General features: G+C 36.1%; 1 protein-coding gene across 2 annotated transcripts; it reads right to left on the bottom strand.

Annotated features, from left to right (window-relative positions):
• Positions 1-211: 211 nt before the first annotated feature.
• Positions 212-21,366, bottom strand: LOC136201519 (embryogenesis-associated protein EMB8). Of its 2 annotated transcripts, XM_065992203.1 has the most exons (16): positions 21,026-21,366; positions 20,854-20,943; positions 20,182-20,243; positions 19,777-19,877; positions 18,775-18,864; positions 18,243-18,365; positions 10,786-10,863; positions 4,677-4,762; positions 4,415-4,463; positions 2,041-2,097; positions 1,822-1,952; positions 1,318-1,401; positions 1,132-1,198; positions 878-965; positions 694-782; positions 212-590 (listed from the first exon to the last, which is right to left on the bottom strand). In XM_065992203.1, exons 1-16 carry the CDS (start codon positions 21,286-21,288, stop codon positions 576-578), a joined length of 1,473 nt encoding a protein of 490 aa, XP_065848275.1. In that variant the 5' UTR covers positions 21,289-21,366; the 3' UTR covers positions 212-575. The 2 variants fall into 2 exon arrangements, with proteins under 2 accessions (XP_065848275.1, XP_065848274.1); XM_065992202.1 differs by having other exon boundaries at positions 214-782.
• Between the last annotated feature and the right edge of the window lie 3,180 nt (positions 21,367-24,546).

The raw sequence follows: 24,546 nt of genomic DNA on the forward strand, positions 1-24,546 counted from the left end.
TATATTCACTCTTCATTTATTATTTTATCATTCAAATTATTAAGTATTGTTATATTTACCAATAGTTAAAGGAGAGGACATAATCAATAATAAATTATTAATAAAAAATGAAACAAGAAATCGGTAAGAGCTCCTCAATAATAGAGAAGATGGAAAGACTCTTAGTGATTTGAGGAGTCATTAAGACGCTGGAGTTGGTTTTAACTCTTCCTTCTCAAATTTTAACTTAAGAGCCCGCTGTTAAAGATGCGCTAAGGTACAAAGACTCAATAGAGTAATTTTGTGAAGTTGAGACTTAAATATGCAATTCGCCATATATCACTGGAAAAGTTGTTGGATCCTTTTGACCACTTCCCTTGATTAGACAACATACAAATTACTACTAGTTAGTTATATCCAGTGGCACATTTCCACACCAAATTATTTTCAAACCTGAAAATGTGGATGCCACTTCTAGTTCTAGCTACCAAATATATTACTTGAAACTGAAATAACTAACCACTATAATTATCTTCCAAGAAAAGCAGCAGGTAAGATATTTCTCAGCTTTTTTCTACCGATAACAAAGGCAGATCCTAACAATGGCCAACCTGTTACAACAGCTATGAGAGCCAACCACCATATCGAAACTTTATTCTGTCGAGAAATCTGATTTAAAAATTTAACTGTAGTACTCGCATTTGTAGACTTCACCTTCGGGATCTTCATAGACTTTTCGGATGTTTGAGTTGTTTCTGGTGCAGCAGAATCAGACTTCTCTTCATTGAGTTGATCTTCTTGTCCTGCATCACAAAGTTATATTAGTTCTTTCATGATGAAGGTTCTGCAATTGATGCAAGTCTGAAGAGACATTATAACATGTTTAATTAATCACTACCAACTGCAGCCACCATGCCATCTTCTGTAATATTAACATATGGGCCTTGATCAATTGAAATTTCCTCTGGCAAATGTGAAGCCTGTTCCTGAAAACAAAAACAAAATTGGAGTTGAGATGAGTGAATTGAAACTTATGAAATGCTTCTACTAATTCAACAATGTCAAAAGTAGACAAAAATGGAACCATGATTGAATCTGATAATTATATTCTATTAGTTAGACAAGCAAAATAGAGTAACTAATGAAGGTAACCTTCTGCACGTGCATATGAGGACTGGCGTGAAGGACGCCGAGAAATTCATCAACAGCTCTCACCCACCTGTAAACCAGAGAAAGAAGTGGAAGAGACATCCTCATGCCAAAAACAAAATGAAGGGAACAATCATAGTCTTATGATAATCATTATTGTTATCCCACTAGAATATTAGTTGTGAGTACCACAAACTGGTTGCAGATAATCCTTCAAAGAAGGCCAAATGTCCTCCGTGCTTTGGTGTCGCCAAAACAATATTTGGATTTGCTCTGCCAAGAGAAAAAGGTATGTAATTATATATTTGGATTAAAGAATCCTGATGCCCTAAGTTTTTCTGTTTTCCTGATGCTATACATATTAAATTCTTACAAAGCTTTTATCAAAAAAAAAAAAAAATATTCTTACAAAGCTTGAACGAGCCTTGATTAAAAACTTAATGTGTAAGTTTATAAATGACCAAGGACTCGACTCAATGATAGGGTTTACAAACAATCAAAGGCTTAACGCATAAAAATGAAATATCAGGGGCTCTATGCTAGATGCAACAAAGTTCATAATCCTCAAGATACTATAATTCTATATATTTCTATGAATAAATATAAATGTATATGTATCATGTCACATCCTCAAAATAACATCAGAATAGGCTATTTATGAGGAAAAGCAACTCAACAAAAAAGTGGCACAACCTGCATTCATCCCAAGGAATGGCTTCGCTGGTACACAGCGGATCATCCAGAGCACTGACACAGAGTAGTGGTACTGACACTTTGCTGACATACTGTGAACTGCTACAGCGCCTGTAGTATGTATCCACAGTCTGGAAATACAGTGTAAGATTTTTGGTTATTCAAAACAGAGAATCACGTCAGAAGAATTAGATAAAAAAATTCACACACTAATAGTACCTCAAATTTCCCAACAAGGCAGGTTGCATAGTTGTCAAAATCTCGAATAGAGCGTGACTGATATAGCATACAAGGATAATTAAGTGAAAGTGTTTAATACAAGAAAACAGAAAGGACAACATACCCATGTAATATCACATCAATGTAAATGTCAAATAACATGATTTGAAGATTATTTCCACGAAGATTAACTAAAGATAAAATGACATAATGAGAAATAAAAGAAGCAAAATGATACGAACATGCAAGATAGGCTAGTGAGCCACCTGCAAATAACAATGGTGATATCCAGGCAAGTAGAAATTGACTTCAATATAGCTCATTACGATACATGATGGGGAACTCCAGATTTGAAATAAGATTAGAATGTAATTAGAAGGGTTCACAGTCAAGCAGACCCAAACTAGTTGGGATTAAGCCTTGTTTATATTTGTTGTTTTTGTTCTTTTCATGGTTAATCCATCACATTCTGGAAATCTCACAAGCATGCCTCAGAAAAGCTGCACATTCAAATAAGTATCTGTATCCCAAAAACCACAAAGTGAGTGATAAATGAATATTAAAGATAGGCATACATTTTGGTGGTGTTAGATACCCCATGGGAAACTTTGCAATGGAATCACTATTAGATTATATTGTTCATTGCAATGTTTGGTTCCAAACCTTCTTAATCTTGTGCTTAACAAATGAATGTAACCATAATTACATTCATTTGGTCCAACTCCCTTTCTATTATTTCCGAAACACTGTTCTTCTAAATTATTTATTTATATTGTAATCTTTTCTCTTGTTTGTTGCTCCACTAAATGCAATATTCTTCAAACCTTTCCCATTCATAGTTATTATAAAAAGAATTTTTAATCCCTGACTAATGGCTTTTTTTATGCTTTTCATTCTTAACTCCAATTTACAACCTTTTGTTATATAGCTAAATAAACACATTATAATGTCCACTAAATTACTTAATTTTTTTTCTGCATCCATATATAGTAATATTATACCCATTCAATTACTTCAATTCTTTTTCTATAACGCATCCAAGCATGGTAATGAAATGTTCATTTCATTCCATTCAATTGCAACATACAAAACACAAACTCAAACCAAAATATCTTCTTGGTCAAAACAGCTACAGATTAGTTTGGAGTTTCACTTTTAAACTTTTTATAGCTCGTGCCAGAAAAGTGGACAAGGAGGAGGGGCCAGAATACTAAGGGTTTACACAAGGAGGAAGTTTGCTAGGGAGTAAGGGTGTAGGCTGTGGTAAGTGTCAGTTGTCTGTTAGTGGGGACAAGGGTTGTCCGCTAGTGAGACAAGGGTATTAAATAAAGGTGTGGGTTTCTGTTAGGAGGCAGGCTGGTATTAATTATTTTGGGGATTCCAACTTCCATAGGAGGAATGGGAGGCTTCTTCACTGTGAAGGTATTCCTTTTGTAGAAGGAGATCTTGGCACTGTTTCATTCAATAAAAGAAGAGCTTTTGCTCTGTATTTTCATTATCTCTTGTTATTATTGATTTATATAGTCGGTCTGGTTTTTTCTTAACAGCTTGACTCCTGTCACTCTAGATATAGAAAGAGAAAGACACCATTATAATTTATAGCTCAGTTAGACCACTTTCCATTGTTCATCCCTTGAACAGATGTTACCAGAAGAGTTGCTGCTTCTTGTTCCACCTACATCTAGTTTCAGTGGAAAAATATAAAGCAAGTTTATAACTCAAATTTTGTGCAGGCAATTTCCAAGACTTGAGCGCAATTCATGAATAAATCTACTTCAAGCTGAGAAGCAGGACAGATGAAAGGAGAAATTTGAAAATTGAGTAGCATGATATGTAATGTTTCTTTTTTTTTTCTTCTTTGGAAAGACAATACTCATTATCATCAGGGTTTAGTTATCTAGCAATGTAACCAAGCTGTGAAGCATGGTAGGCAAATCAAAAACATCTTAACAGTGATAGCATGACATGTATTGTTTACCTTGTATCCAAAGCATTATTTCTTCATTATTAAACACTGTTTATTAGTCTAGTCGCAGTGTGCATTATTTTCACGTGGACATTGACCTAGGTTTCGAAGAACATTTGGCCAACATCAACCAATAGTCAAACTATTAAGGAATCTCGGTTACCAATCTCATTTTCCTAGAAAGTACCGATTGAAAATGCCACTTAAAACATGAAAAAAAAAATTTATGTTTTCTTTGCCATATAGAAAACAAATAGAGATGAAACACGCAGCTTGTACTGAAAAACTAATTTTCATAAAAGAGTAGTGCAATTCAAGCAAAAAATAAATTTCTTCATTCCACTAATACAAGCAATAAATAAATTCCCTTCATGAAGAAGATAATCAAGAACTTGGGAAGAAGCTTACGTTTTTTATGCCTTCCCAATTAGCTAGCCGTGAATATTGAGGCTCATGCCTGCAGTAATAATTTTGTATCTTGTCATATATCAAGTAAAATGAAAATGCAAAAGAAGTCTCTGATCACCTAAAGACTGAGTACTTCTGTTTAAATTCATCTTCCTTTTGAAAGAAAATTTAAAGCGGAATTCGTCATAGGAGTTTTACAGACTAAGTGCCACCATTTTGATTCCAAACCAAGCACTTAAATCAAAAGGATCCTACCACGCACAGTTTAGCGTAACCTTGAAGGCCAATTGTTAGGGCCCTGTCATACAACTTTTGCAACAGCGTGCGGCATATAAACCTATCACCAATCTGTAGAAGGACATAACTGGGAATTACTACATGAAAGGACCAGATCTTCAATTTTAAATAACCAGATGCACTTGGATGCAGCTATAGATTATTTGAAATGAAAATGCCTGCATGGTACCTAAGAGAACAGATAATGCGAAGAACCCCTGCTGGCTAGATCTAAGCATTAATGAAAATGGAAATAAGCATAATTCTCATTATCTACCATTCCAAATCAAAAGGATATATATATATATATATATTAGAAAGAGAGATAAATAGAATAGCCAAGTTCAAATATGTGGCATCTTTATCTAACTTGTAACGGTTGTTATTAAGTATTATGTGTGACCAAAGATTGTCTTTGTTATTTCTTTACTTTACTTAGGGGTGTTTGGTTGGACACAATTATGGTAGGGAGTGGGAATGAGAATTCTTTCTTTCCTTTTTAATGTTTGGTTAGGTAATATTAATATGGGAAAGTGAGTCACACTTCATAATATATTAAGCCTACTTTAATTGTAATACATATATATATTTATATACACTTCATATCAGTTATTTATAATATAATATATTAAAATTAAAGTAGGCTTAATACATCAGGGAGCCCCTGTATTTGTCCAAATTATCTGATTGGTCCCTGAACTTTGGAGATGTCTCATTAGCCTCTTGAACTTGTTTAAACTGTCTCATAAGCCCCCTATGTCCACGTGGCAAAACAAGAGATTTGGATAAGTTAAAACGTGTCTATTACTTTAAGCAAGTTCAGGGGGCTAATAAATCATTGTAACACTTTAGTGCGCCAATACATCACTTTAAGCAAGTTTAGGGAGCCAATAGGTCATTGTAAGCAAGTTCAAAGGGCTATGAGGCATTTCCGAAGTTCATGGGGACAATCGGATAATATGGACAGGTACAAGGAGCCCTTGAAGTATTAAGCCATTAAAATAATATGAAAAATAGTAAAAAAAATAATATTTTATATTTTATACAATTTTATCAGTAAACATATAATTATAAAAGAATTATTATTGGTCTTCATTAATGTAAAACATAAATAAATACAGAGAAAATTAGATTTCAATTCCAAAACAAACCAAATAGAATTAGTAAATGATGATTCCATATCTAATTCCCTATCATTCTGATTTTGTTTCAATTCTGATCCGAAATTTAAACCAAACACCCCTATTGTGAAGATAAGATTGTCACGATATAGAGTAGGAAGCAAAGGGGGGTTAATGAGAGATTAATTAGATAGTTATTTGTCTTGTTTTATTGCCTTAATAGTTGTTATTACTTACTAGGAGTTTGTTACAACAACTTTAAATAGCACGACTTTGTGATTTGTAACTGCTGCCACATAAGCGCCTGTTTTTCCTATTTAGTCTCTTCCTTGGCAGTGTATCGATATCAAATGAATAGTCGTGCAGGTCAACTGGCTTCGAGCCTTGGAATCAGAATTGTGCATCCGCCATTCATGTACCTTGGGGTTCCTCTGTTTATAGGCATGCCCAAACGACATCATTTATTACCTTTAGCAGACAGATTCTTGGCTAAATTTGCTACCTGGAAAGGTTCCTCTCTCTCAATGGCTGGGCGAGTTACCCTTGTGAAATCTGCTTTAACAGGGGCATTAATTCACTCCTTTATGGTCTATAAATGGCCTAAATCGTTGCTAATCAAACTTAACAGGGCGGTGAGAAATTTTATTTGGTCAGGTAATAAAGATGTGAGGAAATTGGTGATTGTTTCATGGTCGGTTTGCTGCAAAACCATCAAGGCTGGCGGGCTTGGTATAAAACATTTCGGGTTATGCAATATGGCTCTGCTGGGAAAGCACTATTGGGAAATAATCCAAGGTTCCTCCTTTGTGGCTAATCTACTTCGTGCTAGGCTTCTATACCCTTCTGGTCAGCCGAAAGCCTACATTGTCAACTCGTCTATATGGGCTTCGAGTAAATACTGCTTTTGTACTATTTATAATCAGACCAATTGGCTAATTGGGAACCACTCTCGTCTGAATTTTTGGACTGATAGTTGGATTGAACCTAATGTTGCCACTCAGCTATCCATTCCGCCAAAGCAACAGGCCAGAATGTACAGCCCCATCTCCGACTTCCTGAATGGGTCTGAATGGTCCAATATTGATAATTTACCGGCTCCTGCGAGAGCAAACATTCTTCCTATCCAGAAAAGCCTAGAAGACGCCGATTTCTGTGCTTGGAAGCTAGCGAAAAACGACATATACACAGCAAAGGAATTCTATGATAATCACTCGGCCTCTGATGCTCGGGCGCCATGGTCCCGTTTTATCTGGCCGCCCTTCATCCCGCCTAGTCGTTCAGTTTTCTGCTGGAAACTTCTACACGGTAAGCTTGCTACTCATGACGTGCTTTGTGCGAAAGGGTTAAACATTGTTTCTCGTTGTGAGCTTTGCCTAAGTGATGTTGAAAATATAAATCACTTGTTTGTTCGGTGTAAGTTTGCTAAGGCTGTCTGGCACTCGATTAGTGAGTACTTTGGTATTTTCCTTCCTAACTCTGTTTATATGATTGATTCCTTTGCTGCTTTACGAGCTATGCGTATCAGACGCCATGCAGCGAACCTCTGGAACTTCAGCATTGTCACTGGGTTTTGGTTGATTTGGAAAACCAGAAATGCTGCAATTTTTGATGCGGAGCTCCCCTCAATCCAAATTGTTATCAGACAGCTCCGTGGTTATATCCGTGAGGCTGAATCTGCTCGTCCCGTTTCTAGTATCAGGCCGCCGCCGGCTCCGGACTTCATTCAAGTTCGCTGGATCCCTCCACCGGCAGGATGGACCAAAGTAAACACGGATGGCTCTTCTACTGGATCGCCGGGAGCTGCTGGGGCGGGAGGTATTTTTCACAATAGCAGAGGTTTCGTCAAAGGTTGCTTTGCCTTACCAATCCAGAATTCTTATGCTCACTTTGCTGAAATGAAGGCTATAATTTTTGCTGTCGATTTAGCCTGGAAAAAAACTGGCATCGTCTTTGGATAGAATCAGACTCTTCAAATGATGTTCATCTTCTTCGTGTTAGATCAAGCAATGTTCCGTGGCAGCTTCGTCAAGACTGGTTGCGATGTTTAGCACAATGCTCGGAAATGGAAGTTCACATAACCCACATCTACAAAGAAGGAAACCAAGCTGCGGACTCCCTTGCTCGATCTGGCGTCACGGCTCCGACTCTCATTTGGTGGTCATCGGTCCCCAATTTTTGCAAACTTTTTGCTTTCTATGATCTTTGTAATTTTTCTTATTTTCGTTCCTTTTAATCTTCTTCTCTTCTTGTAATACTTTTCTTTTATTTATATATTCGGGTTTGCTGGGGTTGTCCCGGGGGTGCCAACCTAGTTGGGATGTCTGGGTGCCTCGGCTTTGTCCCAACTTTTAATAATAAAAAGATTAATTTAATCAAATGAATATTAATGAAATCTTACTTTCTCTTCCTTCTTCCTCTCTTCTCCAAACTCAGTGATTCTCTCCTTATCTCTCTGTTTCTTTCTTCTTCTCTGTTCTTATCTTCAATAAACTCTATTCTGCCTTAATTACTTCTGTCAGAAATCCCTATAATCGTGACATTGGTATCAGAGATTTCCTTCCTCCGGCCATGGAAGAATTTAATCAGCGAATGATAGGAACCTTGATCAGCGATGGGAACTGCGTAATGCCTGAGAACAAAGAAGAGGAAACCTTGCAACCCACCCTCCAACTGTTTGATGAAATGCCACAAAAGAAAATAGAATTGGAAGATCTCTATTTGCAAGGAAAAACTGAAGATGTGCTGGAGCTACCTTCTCCAAAAAAGTAGGTCACTCCTGAAATTGTCAAGGAGGGTTAGTTTGAAGCTCTAAAACTTCAAATGGAAAAGGTAAGCCCCTCCATTACTGAGTCTTACTCTCTACCATGTCCCATCATTCCTAGAGCATTGCAAGCAGCCCTTGGGCAAGCCAAAGATGATAGGGAAGAATTGCAACCTAAACCACCATTCAAATCCCCAATAACCACTACACTTTGGACCCTAAACACCCGAAACAATCTGAAACCTAACCCGACTTTCATATGTCCAATCACCCCTTCACCTTATGCCCAAAACACCCCAATCCAACCGAAACATCAGCCTGAAACCAATCTGCTATCAATGTTCAACAAGAAAACTCCAGACAAATTACATTTTGGTACCAATGTGAGCCTAGCTGCTGATCAAATTATTGGGCCATCTTACTCATAGCTATGCTGCTCTTATTGGTTTGTCATTGTCAAGGAGTGTGACTCCTGATCCTCCAATTGATGATAAGACTCGTATCCTTTGCATTACTCCCATTCGACAGCTACTCGTCATTTATTTTCGTTTGAAAGAGGGAAAAAGAAGCGGATGAAAGAAACCTTCTGCGAGAAGAATGTCCTTGGAAAGGGAAGGTTTCGAAGGGATGCAGCTTTCCAACATGAAGTTAAGAACATCTTTTGGTGTATTCCTTTATGCCAAAATTAAGTGTTGCAAATAATCTAAGCCAGGAGCTTGTTTTAGTTTGGAAAACAAGGAAAATAATGGTATTAGGTGCGTTACGGGAGCTTGAATACCTTCATAGGAATATTCATCGAAATGTGAAGGCTGCAAATGTTTTGCTGGGATATGAATCTGTCATTCTAAAATTTGCCATTGCAGTAGCCAATGGATTGTCTCTCGATGAAAATGTTTTATTATTGACAATGCTGGAAGACTTATTTGTGTCCTCTGCCGAGTTCGGTGCCCTTGTTCATCGATATTGTGCAATTTCTGCATTCATCAACAAAGCTGAAAGACAGGCTGCAAAAGATGAAATGCAAGGAATGGTTGCGTATGAAAATGAGTTACTTACAGCCATTGAAAAGGCAGTAGACCCACATACCATGAATGTTGATATGGCTATTTAGGTCAACATTGGGGTATTGTTGGCGAAGGAATGATTGCAACTATCGATTTTCATTTGCACTTCATAAATCATGTGAGGAATTTAGCAAAGGACATCATGAGGCCTCGGCAATTGGATGCAAGATCCGATTGGGATGAAAGCTTTGCATCATCACTCTTGGGGGAGTTAAAGGGCGACCAAACTAAGTGTCTTGAGCCTTCAAGAATTGTTGGCCATGTTGTTGAGTTCAGTGTTGATCACCATAGTGATTCATTCAACAATAACTCTCCACAGCCACAATTGCTAGAAAACCATGGTTATTAGGAATTTACGCCCCAACCTCTTGTTTTGATGACTTATGTGTTTGATAATCATGTAGTTCAGTAGTTCTTTGAACATGGACTTCCTTCACAGCAAAGAGAAATAGAGGGCAAGCTATCTCTTCAAGTTTTGACACTTAGCCTTCAATATGTGGATGCTGAAGAGATACAGAAGGCCATTCAGGTTGTTGATTCCAACCAGCAGATTAATAAGTGTAGAACTGAATGGTGTGGACGCTACTTGGGAGCACCAAGCTATGCTGGCAGCTCAGTTCACTCCTTTGTACATTCTTGGGACAAGAATGCATTAAAGGGGGGAGTATTGTCACGATATAGAGCAGGAATTAAAGGGGGGTTAATGAGTTTTATTTAGATAGTTGTTTGTCTTGTTTTATTGCCTTAATAGTTGTTATTACCTATTAGGAGTTTGATACAACAGCTATAAATAGCACAGCTGAGTGATTTGTAACTACTTTCACGTCAACACCAGTTTTTCCTATTTAGTCTCTTCCTTAGCAGTATATATCAGATGAATATTAGTGAAATCTTACTTTCTCTTCCTTCTTCATCTCCTCTCGAAACTCTGTGATTCTCTCCCTATCCCTCTGTTTCTTTCTTCTTCTCTGTTCTTATCTTCCCTAAACTCTATTCTGCCTTAATCACTTCTATCAGAAATCCCTCATCGTGACAAAGATTATCAGCAAAAGTATGCAGGAATTACGAAACATGTGTATCTTTGCGGCGTTAATACACTAAATATTGAACTCCTTAAGAACTTCTATTCATTTTAAGATGAACACTAACCAAGAGATCCCATGGACTACAAATGGCAACAGCCCCTGCAACATGAGTCCTCTCTCCTTCTTCTCCAAGATATTTTACCTGAAGGGCAAACAAATCACAAAAAAGCATCAGCAAAATTATCAAGCTGCCATTAGTATGGATGGAAGCAACCAAATATTATTTAGTGACGCTGAAATAGATCAGTAACGAATAGCAATGAAGTGTTCAGCATACTGAGACTCGCATATTTTAACCTTTAAGAGCATAAAAGTACTGCTCAAACTATTAAAATTACTCTTCAATTAGATATAAAAGTAGTTTTGTATGGTTGTGTTCTAATTTCCAACAAAAAAGGAGAAATATAAACGGCCAAGGATGTTCATCTTAAGCAACTAACAGCAGGATGTTACTAAAAATGGTTAGCAGATGTAAGGAATAATAACTAACAGTACTTTTTTATTTTTTTACTTTAATGTGTCACTCCTCATCTGATTTTTCACAAATATATATCTCAACCATGCACGTATATGTTCACCCTGTTGATAAAGAAATTAAGCAATTAATTTCTCTAATCTGACTTTTGGCTATCTTAATTACTTAGTTTAATTCCAAAAAGGATGTAGTGTCTCTCCTTTGATAGAGAAAAGGAAAGATTGAGAGAGAGAGAGGGGGAACAAGAAGAAAGAGGGAAAAAGGCACAAGCAGCAAGGTTAATAAGGACTAAAATACCCTTTATAAATAAAACACGATCTAATACTACATTTTTGTCCTCATATCACTGCCCATAACTCAATATATATCAAACAGAATTCAACCAGTTATCTTCTATGGATTCTCACCAGTCTTGAACTACTAATGTCTCTCCACCTGCACCACTATGATTGATTCCTTTTGTTAAAGACTCTAGATTGTTGACATTTGAGCTTCCATACAACAGTTGATTGCAAAAAGATCAGATGCTCATGGCTTAGTTTCAGTCTTTTCTCCCTAATAGATTATTCCTCATGTTATTGTTGTTTAGAAGTTTCCAACCTGCACCACTATGATTGATTCCTTTTGTTAAAGACTCTAGATTGTTGACATTTGAGCTTCCATACAACAGTTGATTGCAAAAAGATCAGATGCTCATGGCTTAGTTTCAGTCTTTTCTCCCTAATAGATTATTCCTCATGTTATTGTTGTTTAGAAGTTTCCAAGTTTGGGAAGCCTTAAACACACCAACTATAACTCCATGTTAATCGTCAACAACATTTAAAGACGGACATATATACCAAAGCCTTAGTCCCAAAATGATTCGGGGTCGGCTAACATAAACCATTATATAAAACTGTGAAATCAAGTCGTGTCGGCGACATAAATTCTCTCCCTCCACTCCCTCCTATCCACTACCATATTTTCCTCAATCCCCAATAAACTCATATCACTCCCGATCACCGTCTTCCGAGTTTGCTTAGGTCTTCCCCTACCCCTCACCATTACATCCCTTTGCCACTCTTCAGTCCTCCTAACCAGCGCATCAAGCACTCTTCGTCTTACATGGTCAAACCACCTTAGTCGGTTTTCCCTCATTTTATTCTCAATAGATGTAACCCCTATATTTGTCCTAATTATTTCATTACTCACCCAATGCCTCAATAAGGAAAGGCATTTCGCGGAAATATATTGACATCATAAAGAACATGTATGAGGGAGCGTGCACGAGTGTACGGACCAGTGTTGGGAAGACCGAAGAGTTCCCTATTACAATTGGAGTGCATCAAGGTTCCGCACTTAGCCCATTTCTTTTTGCAATCGTTATGGATGAACTAACGAGTTCACTTCAAGATGGTATACCATGGTGCATGTTGTTTGCGGATGATATTGTGTTGGTTGATGAGACGAAAGAAGACGTGGAGAAGTTGGAACTATGGAGACAAACTTTAGAATCTAGAGGCTTTAAGTTGAGCCGAAATAAGACAGAATATTTAGAGTGTAAGTTTAGCGGCGATAGGAGTAGGGAGGCGGGGACAATCACACGTATGAATTAGCAGCTGCAGTATGAAATCTAGGACCTGATTATCACCCTCTAACCACTAGCTCTGGATATTATTGTTACATTCTAATGAAATTCTTTGAAAGTCTATCCAAGAACATATCCAACCTATTTAAAATATGAACTCTTGCCTCCTATATTTCTTTGATAGTGATGAACAGAGTACCACCATCAAACAAATGGTTTTGTTTAAATAAAGAGAAAAGTACAGAAATAAAACTTGTGATTTGGCCAATTTGCAAAAACAGTCTCGTGGTTTAAAAGTTTGCAAACAGAGATTTGTGCTTTGTGCAGTTTGCAAACATGGATTTGTGCTTTGTGCAGTTTACAAACTCAGTCATTCCGTCAAAAATTGTTATCGTGACACCGCAAAAAGGGGCAATTTGGAACAATTAAAAAGATTGACTTTGCAAATTACCCCATATATAAGGTCGGATCCTTTAAATGCAAACTTCACAAACCTCAGACCCTTGTTTCCTAACTTTTAAGTCACGGGACCATCTCCGCAAATCGGTCAAACCACAGCGTTTACTTTGTACTTTTCCCAATAATAATTAAGCAAGAATTAAATATCATTACAGACCAAGAAACAGCCCAACATAGCTCATTCATCTACTGAGAGAAAATACAAAGCTGAAGCTAATGCCACTGCAGAAATATTAAGGCTGGCGTCTTTGTAGCTTTATTCATGGAGCTATGAATGTCCCTTACCACTCTCCCAGTTCTCTGGTGTAACAATATTGGATTATCCAACTCATAATCATATTCCATATACTTACTAAGCACATGGAGGTAGAAAACTTTTTAGTTTGGTAACAAGGCCAGCAAAATAATTTTATTGGTAATATCATTTCCAATTCTGACCAAGTGGCTGACATCTTTACTAGTCAGTCATTTGTATCAAAAATTCAAAGATAAGCTTTGAATGCTTTCTTTCTGCTATCAGCATGAAAGAGGAGGTACTAGGATTAGTTAGCTCTAATTGTTTTTGAATTATATAATTATCTTATATCTCATTATCTAATTGTTGCACATATCTCTCCACCATACATGTATATCTTCACCTTCTCATACTATACAAACTACAAAGATATCAGTGAGAAAACACAGAGGTTTATTAGAGAATTCATCCAACTACAAAGAAAGGTGAAAGAGAGGGTAATGAGAAAAGGAATGAGAATAGGCTGGTGTTAGCTCAAATGAACCATGGGCCTAAAATATGGAACCTTAACTCAAGGAGGCAAGGAGGGACACGTGGAAAGGGAGCAAGAGCTGTCATTTTCTATTATGCTTTGGAATTAGAGAATAGTTAGTTATAAGGGGGAAGGAGTGTGTGACAGAAGTGTCAGGATTAGGGATTTCTGACAGAAGTACTTAGGGCAGAATACAGTTTAGAAAGGATAAGAATAGAGAAGAAGAAGAAGAAATAGAGATATAGGGAGAGAATCGCAATGTTTGGAGAAGAGAGCAAGAAGGAAAGAGAAAGTAAGATTTCTTAATATTCATTTGATAAAACGTTACATAACCAAAGGGGACTCTTAAATTGGAATACCTACTGCTGAGCCTAACCACGCAGTTACAAATCATACAGCTGTACTATTTAGCTGGTATAACAAACTCCTAAAAGGTAAATAACACTTCTAAGCAATAAAACTATTAAAGTAATTTAATCTAAGATTTAACTAATTAACCTACTTTTATTACTCTAATAATCATGACAATACTCCCTCCTTTAGAACATTCTTGTCCCCAAGAATGTAGGAATTCTGGAAATCAGTGAACTTGAAAGGGCTTTGCGACAGAAACAATCCATTGAATTTGTAGCGGAAAAACAGCAAACTTGAAAGCGCTCTGTAACGGAATCAGACCAACCTTAGTGATCCATCTTACTGGTTTATACTTGTGAGCATCATCACCCCATATGAATTTCAGTCTTACCATTCCATAAGGCTGATAAGAGTTTCATTGCCTTCCATGATAGATGGTGGTAGCACTAGAGGAGTAGGAAGCATGGGCATTGATCTAGCAAGAAGATTCTGCAATCCATACTTGATGTATAGGATAACAGCTTCTTCCATGCACTCAATGGCTGATAAATCTCCTGCATAGTTGTTTTGTCATAAGTTTTCATCATGTTCATATCAGCCACAGCCTTAACAGTGTTATCATTAATTACCTTGCCCCATTTGTATGCTTCACATAAAGCATCACAATCATCTATTGCAAAATCATGATTGTAAGTAATTGGAGCACTAGAAACACTAACCCGATAAACATCTAAACCGAACCCTTTAACCTGCATATTTGTTTTGTCTGATGCTACAATTAATGCCTTTAAGCCTTCCATCAACTTCGTTTTCCCTCTTTCAAACGGATATGATGACTGGCACTCATTAACATCTAGAGCAGGGCTGTACGCATTGCTGATATAGTATTCAATGACAAATCCAACAATACGCTCGGCCCAAAGGCTAGCTGCGGCACATAAGTAAAGCTGCCCGCTCTTCTCAACCTTTTGGAAATTGAATTCGAAAATAGTGAAGAAAGATGGCAGAGCAATCCAACGAACCAAAGCCATTCTAAAATTAGCAATGCTAATCCTCTCTGCACATGCTTTCTTAGGAATCCATCTATTACCTTCATATCTCTGTTGCTCATTGTGAAGGAACTTACAATTAAGATCATAAAACACTTTCTTAGACAGGGCATCATCATCAATTTTAACACGAGTAAAACAGATAGGTTTCGTATAACAAGGTCCAGCTTGGGCAGCAGCATCAATTCCTTCTCTCAGTAGCATATTATCATCCTTAAGTGGCTTAAGAGAAGGAGCTAAACAACTTCCCCCACTCAAGTTTTACTTGTTTTCTCCGGAGAGATATTTTTAGCACCATTTCCACTAAGATAGGAAATTAGATGAGCTTGAAGGTTCGCACCACTGCCTTTGGAGTTCATAGATGGATCTTGTTCGATGGAAATTGCAGGGGAAGACTTTAAGACCGATGATATACCCCTTAGAGTAGCATCATGCTTTATCAAGCATTTTTCATTTGATACACCATATTGCATCCGATGGCTCAAAGGATTGACACACTTAAAGGACTACACTGCTTGTGAGGTAGAAGCTGACTTTGTAGATTGTGGACAAACAGATGATACAATCTTGGGAATTTTACTAAGAAGACTTTTATAATCTCTCTGTCCCTTGAACCCACGCTCGGTTTCCTTTTCCATAACATCAGCATCAATGCTATGAGAAGATTCTTCAAATGTAGCCATGCCCTCATATGCATACAACCCTTGATTAAAATAATTCTCCTTGGGGTAGAAACGCCCATCAAGTTGTGAAGGTTGAACATGCTGCCAATCTTTGAGCCCCTCCAATAACCCAGTCCAGTGGAATGAATGCTGCTCTTGTCCCAAGCTTTGAGAATAATCCTCATGCATAAAATTATTTATTGTAGGAACTTGAGATGCAGGAATTAGATTATAACCAGAATTATGTGGGATGCTTAAGGGGCTACAATTGCCAACTACACTTGAAACATAGGAAGGGTAATATGGTTTAGCTTTGAGAAGGTTATTTGAATTTTGGCCATGTAAATCAGTGTCGATAGAGGCTGAAACAAAAGGGTTGAATTGTGTAGTAGTAATTGGGGATCTAAAGGTTGGGTTAGGTTTCAGATTATTTGGGGTGTAATATCTCATATCTGATTGGGGTTCAAGTTTTAAACCAGTGAAGAAAGTAGGTATATTGTTAGAATCATTAATGGAGGAGTTTACCTGCTCTATTGGAAGCTTAAGAGCTTCAGAATGGCATTGCTTTGCCTATACAAAAGTGGTCTGCTTCCCCACATCCTCAGTGATTCCTTGCACATAGGAATCTCCCAACTCTACCTTCCTCACAGGTACTTCAACAAACTGTGGGTAGTGCTTCTCTAGGCTGCCTATTTCCTTCCGGGGCATTTCATCAAACATGTGGAAGGTGGTTTGCAAGATTTCCTCCTCTTTGTTCTCAGACATTACATCAAACAGTTGGGAGGCAGCAAGGGAAGGATTTGAAACTCCTTGCTTTTCCAGAATTAGTTGAGCCAAAGAATAGACAGAATTGCGGAGTCGTTCAAGAGAATTTTGACGCTCCTCGTGAAACAGTTCATCCAAGTTTTGTTGCTCCTTGAGCAGTAGTTTCCATCGCTGATCAGAGTGTGGTTGCTCCTTGCAAAATCGTTCCATTTTCTGATCAAGTTGTTGTTGCTTTTTGTAAAGAAGTTCAAATCTCTGGTCTGATTCTTCCATGGCCAGAGGAAGTAAGTCTCTGATACCAATGTCAGGATTAGGGATTTTTGACAGAAGTAATTAGGGCAGAATACAGTTTAGAAAGGATAAGAATAGAGAAGAAGAAGAATAAATAGAGATATAGGGAGAGAATCGCAATGTTTGGAGAAGAGAGCAAGAAGGAAAGAGAAAGCAAGATTTCTTAATATTCATTTGATAAAACGTTACATAACCAAAGGTGACTCTTAAATAGGAATACCTACTGCTGAGCCTGACCAGGCAGTTACAAATCATACAACTGTACTATTTAGCTGGTGTAACAAACTCCTAAAAGGTAAATAACACTTCTAAGCAATAAAACTATTAAAGTAATTTAATCTAAGATTTAACTAATTAACCTACTCTTATTACTCTAATAATCATGACAAGAAGCAGTCAGTTATTTTCTCCAGTTTTGTGTCGCTTTTAGCTTTTAGCTAGAGGAGGGGATAACATCAGGAGTGCTGTATTCAGTGCTATATTCTATTGTTCTTTTTCTCTTCTTAAGGATTAATTACAAGTTTCTATCATCTTCCTTTTTCTAGTGTTTTCTGACCATAATTTTCAGAAGAGGTTTGAGTCTGCAATCTGTGATTTGCATCAAAAGGTCACTAGCGTGAAAGTTGAACTTGTAATGTTGAACACCACAAATATGCATATGCTATAAATGAGAATAGTAAATGACATTTTGGGAGAGGGAAGAAGGCATACTGTTAATGATAAGCATAGGATAAACAAAATTTAAAAGCCGAAACAGCCAAGTTAGAACTATGAACGATCCAAATCATTCTCCTTTTCAGCAGAAAGATACTCAAAATCTGTATGTAAGTCGTATTATGTTTTTTCCTCTTCCAAAACCGACAAAAAATTCACTGCTATCCTATAAATACTTTTTCAAGTGAAAATCCAATACCATATAAGATATTTATTTTTTTCCTTATGGAAAGCAAAAAAAAACTGTTTTAACAGAAGTATATATATTTAACTAGATTGTATCAGTAATAAATGAAGACCATGTTAAGCTATCAAAGTATAGAAAGAGGAACTGGCCAACATACAAGAAGTGAAAGATCCCGCAAGGTTCAAGAAATTAAAGTCTAACGAATAATAAAGTCCACCACAAACAACATACCAAAATGTTGGCACCAATGCTTGTTCCAACAGCAAGGATGGGAGCATTGGGGTATTCCTGGTGGAGATAATTAACAAGAACCCTCACATCTTCTGTCCATCCAGCATTGTAAAAGCAATCAGACTGCAAAATCCAAAATAGGAAGTTAAAAATCCAGTTGAATCCATCAGTTTACAAAGTTTAAGAACCCAATTTCCGTTATATGTTAAATGAATAACAGATCCAAATATTCACAAATTCATACCTTAATTGAGGCTCTTTAAAACAACATTATGATTCAATAGTTATTGCTTTTTCTTGATAAATTTATTTCTAATGGCTTGTGATTACAAGAAAATGCAACTTGATATCTAAGCAAGACAAAATGGAGATACCATAAATAGCAAAAGTGTGTGTTACTTCTGCTGTAAATTGTGAAAAATAAAATGACTGCTTAAATGCCGACTATTTCATCAAAGAACGAAAAGAATAGCATATAATGTATTTTAGATCTCATGACCTTGAATTCCTTAGACCAAAATAAGAGACTTACAGTAACAGAAACGCCACCCAGTCCTCGATGATTTCCGACAACAATATTCCAGCCACGTTTTGCCATATAAAAAGAAAAATGCTTTATATACTGCAATTGGTATTACATCGTTATTTATTGCTTCAACACATAAGCCAGCATACATACATCATAGACAAGATAGGGATGTAATTATGCTTCATATCCAAGTTGCAATAGTATATGAATCCAAAAACTCAAATACATGCACATATCAAATTGTTAATCTATAACAGCAGCCAATTAAACTGCTTTAACTAGAGCAAAACCTGTACGTCAAGAAACTAGCAGGTACTCAAGGCATCTAAGAAGAAAGGCTATATTATTATCACAATAGTCTCAAGGAATTTAAGTCCCAGTTCCATATCTACTATTGTAAACCCATTGCTCTGCATATTACTGCTTACCTTTGATGGATAATGTTGAAGAACAGAAAACCATTCAGAAGTTTAGCTTAGTAGCGTCGTTTATGAATTAAACACCAATTTGACTCCTAAACTTACTAAAGAAGTTCAATTCAGCCCAAGATTAAAAAATAACCTGGTACTTTGGAATTATGGTCAATTTACTCAATTTCTGAAATACCATTGGTATTTCCAGAAAACATGGACATATTAACAAAGGAACTTTAAAACAAAACACCCCAACTCATCATATTAGTGCATTTTGGGTTAACTAAGTGTTTCACAGTGTGGTTAATATTATTACCCAAATTAGGCTAAACCTGCTTACCATTTCTCTTAAGCAAGCAAAATCAGAAAATGTAAACCTAAAAGCTAACAGATAGATTAGCTAATGAGATCATGAAAATATGAAAAAATTATTATGCTCGTGCACTGTTAACCTTATATATTAAGTATTACACTACATTTTCTGAGCTCCCATTGACAATTTTCAAATGGAGGCTAACTTTCTGAAATCATCTAACAGAAATGATGGAACTTGGAACAAGATGACGAAGAATTTACAATGTTTCTAACTTACAGGTGAAGCAGAATCACTTGTTAAGCCAGGAACAAGAATGACAATTGGGGTTTTATCATCTTTAGAAATGGAGTTATTCATACCAAGAGAACCACCAGAAACTGCAAAGAAATGCAATTTCAATAATAAGGAAGCAAAAAAATTGTTCTCTATTGATGAAGTTTTGAAATAAAAATAATCAAAACAAAACAATTAGAACACTGAAAGCATCATTTTGCATATCTAGGTAGCATATATACATGGTGAATATGTAGTGACAATTTAAATTTAAAAGCAGATAAACACTTCTCCTTGTGCACATAGTTACATTTCTACACTCGTATGTTTAATACAAACATGTTTTGTGTGAGCATGGGATAAGGCAATTAGACAGAGAGAGTAATTCAGTTGAATCTTTGTATTTACCATCAGAATGTGTCAGCCAGTCCAAAGCAATGGTTCCACCATCAGAAGCATAATATATTTGCCTGAAAGACCAGGTGAATAAATATCTGTTAGCAAAAATCTTGAACCAACACAGAAATGCACCAATTTAAAGTAATGGCCAGAGGTGCCACTGCCCAAAGAGGCATTTAAAATTCCAATTAGGCAGAACATTTATGTTTGCATAACTCACATCAAGCATGAAAGCAGGCCTGTTTATGCTAATTATATCAACTAAGATGGAAAATTCCTGTTATAATTCATAGACTCTCTTTCCCTTTGTGAAACCTTGTAGGAATGGGGAGTTATTAATGGGTTTGAGGTTGATCACACACCATTAAAGTCCCCTGCATGCATTACAAATAAAACAAAACAACAAACCCAGCTTAACCGACTAGAAGGCCCTTCCACTCAAGACAGCCTTATTAGGTTGTAGGGTTGGAGTTCGGCTTGGGTTACTACCCAGATACTATCCTAACCAAGCATGGAGAATAACAAATTTTGAAATTAAGTAATGGCAGAATAACCAAATTGATTAAACTACTTGACTGGCTCTTTACATTACAGCTTATAATGTCCATTCTAGACTTCCCTTTACCTTAATCATGAAAAGGATTAATAAAAAATAAAGAAACACAAAATCAAAGTGATTACCTTCTATAACTGAATACCGGTGGCCTCCCAAAAAAATTTAAGAAACAAGTCTGGATGTGAGGACTCGCAAGCCACGGCGTAGCCAAATACCTGAAAGCCCGAGAAAAAGAAAAGGATCAGGAAACTTTCAACGCAATCTCAATGGAATTGAAAAAGGTAGCACCGTGTTCACCTGCCGTGAAGGATTTTACATTTAGAAACCACAGAGGTGTAAATTGGAGAGGAAGGAGTGAAAGTGAGGGCAATGGAGCTGCCTCCGGAGAGGAAATCGTGAATGAAATGAAAATCCAATAAGTGATATAGAAAGAGGGAGGAGCAAATGAAGAGGGCGATAAAATAGTGAGAAAAAGGTATGAGAGAAAAGGCGTGATAGAGAAGAGTGTAAGGATACAGAGATGAGGAAGATTGATGAAAGGAGGAGGTAGAGCAATTCATTATAGAGAGAAGATGGAAAAAGGAAGAGGAAAAGGGAGAGGGAGATCGGAGAAGAAAGAAGAAAAGATGGAATTGCAAGTCACAAATAAATTTGTGTTGTTCAGATGGAGAGTGGCAGTTGAGGTCGGATTCACTGGTCCCACCCACTTTTCATAGAAAACTACAAAAAGTACCATGATTTTTAGTATTTTATATATTCTTTCTTTCTTTTTATATTTTTTTATATTTCTTTCTTAATAACTTAATATATAGGTAGAGACTAGAGAGGACAAGAAAACTGAAATATTGTCCGCGGTCCCTGGGCAGGGGACTACCCCTTTCAGAAGAGGTGCACCCCGCCGCTATTGGATGCAGGGGGTAGACAGGGGGGCCTCGGGTCCCTCCGGCTGCCAGAACCACCTCGACTCCGGATAATTTTGGTCCCCTGTTTAAAAAAAATATCGGTATTGAATTAGCCTTCCAAAATAGTCTATTAAATGTTAGGCTTGTCCAAAATTCAAATTTTCAATATTTTAGGCCAATTAGGTCATTCCTCAATCCAAATTTCTAATTTTTTTTTTTTTTGTGCATGTTAGGGTTCTTTAAATCCAAATTTTTAATTTTTTTTGCGCGTTAGGCCTCCGAAAATCCAATTTTATAATTTTTTTCGGGCAGTTAGACGCTTTCTTTAAATCCAAATTATTAAAAAAAAATTGGCTTGGTAGGCCCTCTCAAATCAAAATTTTTAATTTTTTTTACCTGTTCGGTCCTCCCTAAATCCAATTTTTTTGCATGTTAGGACTCTTAAACAAAATCTAGCTTAATTTTGAGAAATTGTACATTAATACCTAAAATTTAGTTCTTGATCATTTAAATTAGGGATAAGGTACCAAAATAGGCCTAAGGTTTTTGGAGAAGTACCAATTTAGGCTCAATGTTTAAAATAGCACCAATATAGGCTTAACGTTTACAACATAATATCAATTTAGGCTTAACGTTTGCAATATAGCATCAATTTAGGCCTCACATACAAAATAGCACCAATATAGGCTTAACGTTTACAAAACAATACGAATTTAAGCTTAACGTTTTACAAAATATATACAATTTAAGCTAAACGTCATAATTAAATTAATCATATTATATTCTTTCCCTATTAACTTTATATGTTATCTTTTTATTTTGTTCTATATTCTTATTTATTATAATACAATTAATTAGTATTCTTGCCTATTAAAACCTTATATTCGTTTTTCATAAATGATTCCATGACAACTAAATTTCATTGCTCATGTAATATATGCAAACTAAAAGTAATTGGATATCCACAATATTTCGAACACTGACATGTATCAATATTATTTTAACTAGTGTTCAAAATATTGTGGATATTCAATTACTTTTAGTTTGCATATATTACATGAGCCATGTAATTTAGGAGTCATAGAATGGTTGATGAAAAACAAATATAAGGTTTTAATGGGCAAGAAAACTAATTAATTGTATTATAATAAATAAGAAAATAGAACTAAATAAAAAAGATAACATATAAAGTTAATAGGAAAAGAATATAATATGGTTAATTTAATTGTGACATTTAGCTTAAATTGGATATATTTTGTAAACGTTAAGCTTAAATTCGCATTATTGTGTAAACATTAAGCCTATATTGGTGTTATTTTGTACGTGGGGCCTAAATTGATGCTATATTGTAAACGTTAAGCCTAAATTGATATTATGTTGTAAACGTTAAGCCTATATTGGTGCTATTTTGAACGTTGAGCCTAAATTGGTACTTTCCCAAAAACCTTAGACTATTTTGGTACCTTATCCCTTTAAATTATAACATGCATATATACAAAAAAAAAAAATGAACAAGTTCGATTTAGCAAAAAAAAATAAAATTGTAAACGCATGTGTAAACTCGCCCCCCACCACTGAATAATCATGTATTCGCCACTGATCGGAGGAAAATGTTATGCTACCCCCAACATGAAACACCAACAACGCGTTTGGTAGGAATAAAGGTTTGAACAATGATAAAAATAAGAAATTGAGATAATGATAAAAATAAAATACGAATGTTTATTATCCCATGTTTGATACGCATGATAGGAATAGGGATAAAATTATTCATTCTACTATATTATCCCTATCCAAATTTAAATAGAGGTGTCTTCTATGGTTACTTTGTTTTTGACAAAGTAAAGCTTACTTTGTTTTTTTTCACCATTGGATGATGGTGGACTTTAACAAAGTAAGTTCATCCAATGGTGGTAAAAACAAAGTAAAGCTTACTTTGTCAAAAACAAAGTAAGCATAGTCTAAAATAATTAAAATTAAACTTTAATTTTATTCTTCCAAAAAAATAATAATTTGATGTGACTTTAAATTGTGAATCCGCCGGTTCGAAGCTCTTTAGGCACTTTAAAACTGGATTCTCTCAATTAAAACTTTATGTGTACATCAAACTCGAGATCTAATTTCAGCGATTTAAACCCGTTAACTACTTAAATCAACCTTAATCGGTGGTAAGTGGTTATATAAGTTTTTTTATTTTGAGCAAATATAAGTTTTTTTTTAAGTATATACATGTATACAATTCGTTTTTAAAATAAGCTAAATATTTTTTATAATCTTATTGAAACCATATATTATCTCAATATTTAATTGATAATTCTTTTTTTTTTTTCCTTTTCATAAAATATTAATATAGAATCTTCATTGAATTGGTATTTTAAATAAATTTATTACAAAACCCATAATCGTGCAACAATTAAAGTCTAAAAAAAGATGGAAACAAAGCCCTAATATGTGGTGTTGCTCTCACCTGCGGCGCATCCGAAACGGAATACGCAGCTAGGTTTCTTGGCCGTCCTGGTGCAAGGTAATGTTTTTGTAATACAGTTTTCTGGTGTTGCTCTACGATCGGCTAGCGACAATGGTTGATCACATAGAAAAGCAATGGCGGAAATTGAAACTCACAGAGGAAGAAGACGACGCAGTTTTAATCCAATCGAACGAGTTGGGGGCTGAGACAGACACGACAAGGAAAGTAATTGGCCGTCTTTTATCAGCAAAACCATTGAACATTCGAACAATGTCAAACGCTTTCAACACGATTTGGAAGACGAATAAAGGCTTTAGAGTCAATGAGTGTGGGGAGGGCCTCTTCATCATTGATTTCCAATCCCTCAAAGACAAAGAGAGGGTACTACGGGACTCACCATGGCATTACGATCGCCATCTCGTTATACTTGCAAACATGGAGGGTGTAAC

This window comes from Euphorbia lathyris, chromosome 7 (genome assembly GCF_963576675.1).
Source record: "Euphorbia lathyris chromosome 7, ddEupLath1.1, whole genome shotgun sequence".
NCBI lineage: Eukaryota > Viridiplantae > Streptophyta > Magnoliopsida > Malpighiales > Euphorbiaceae > Euphorbia > Euphorbia lathyris.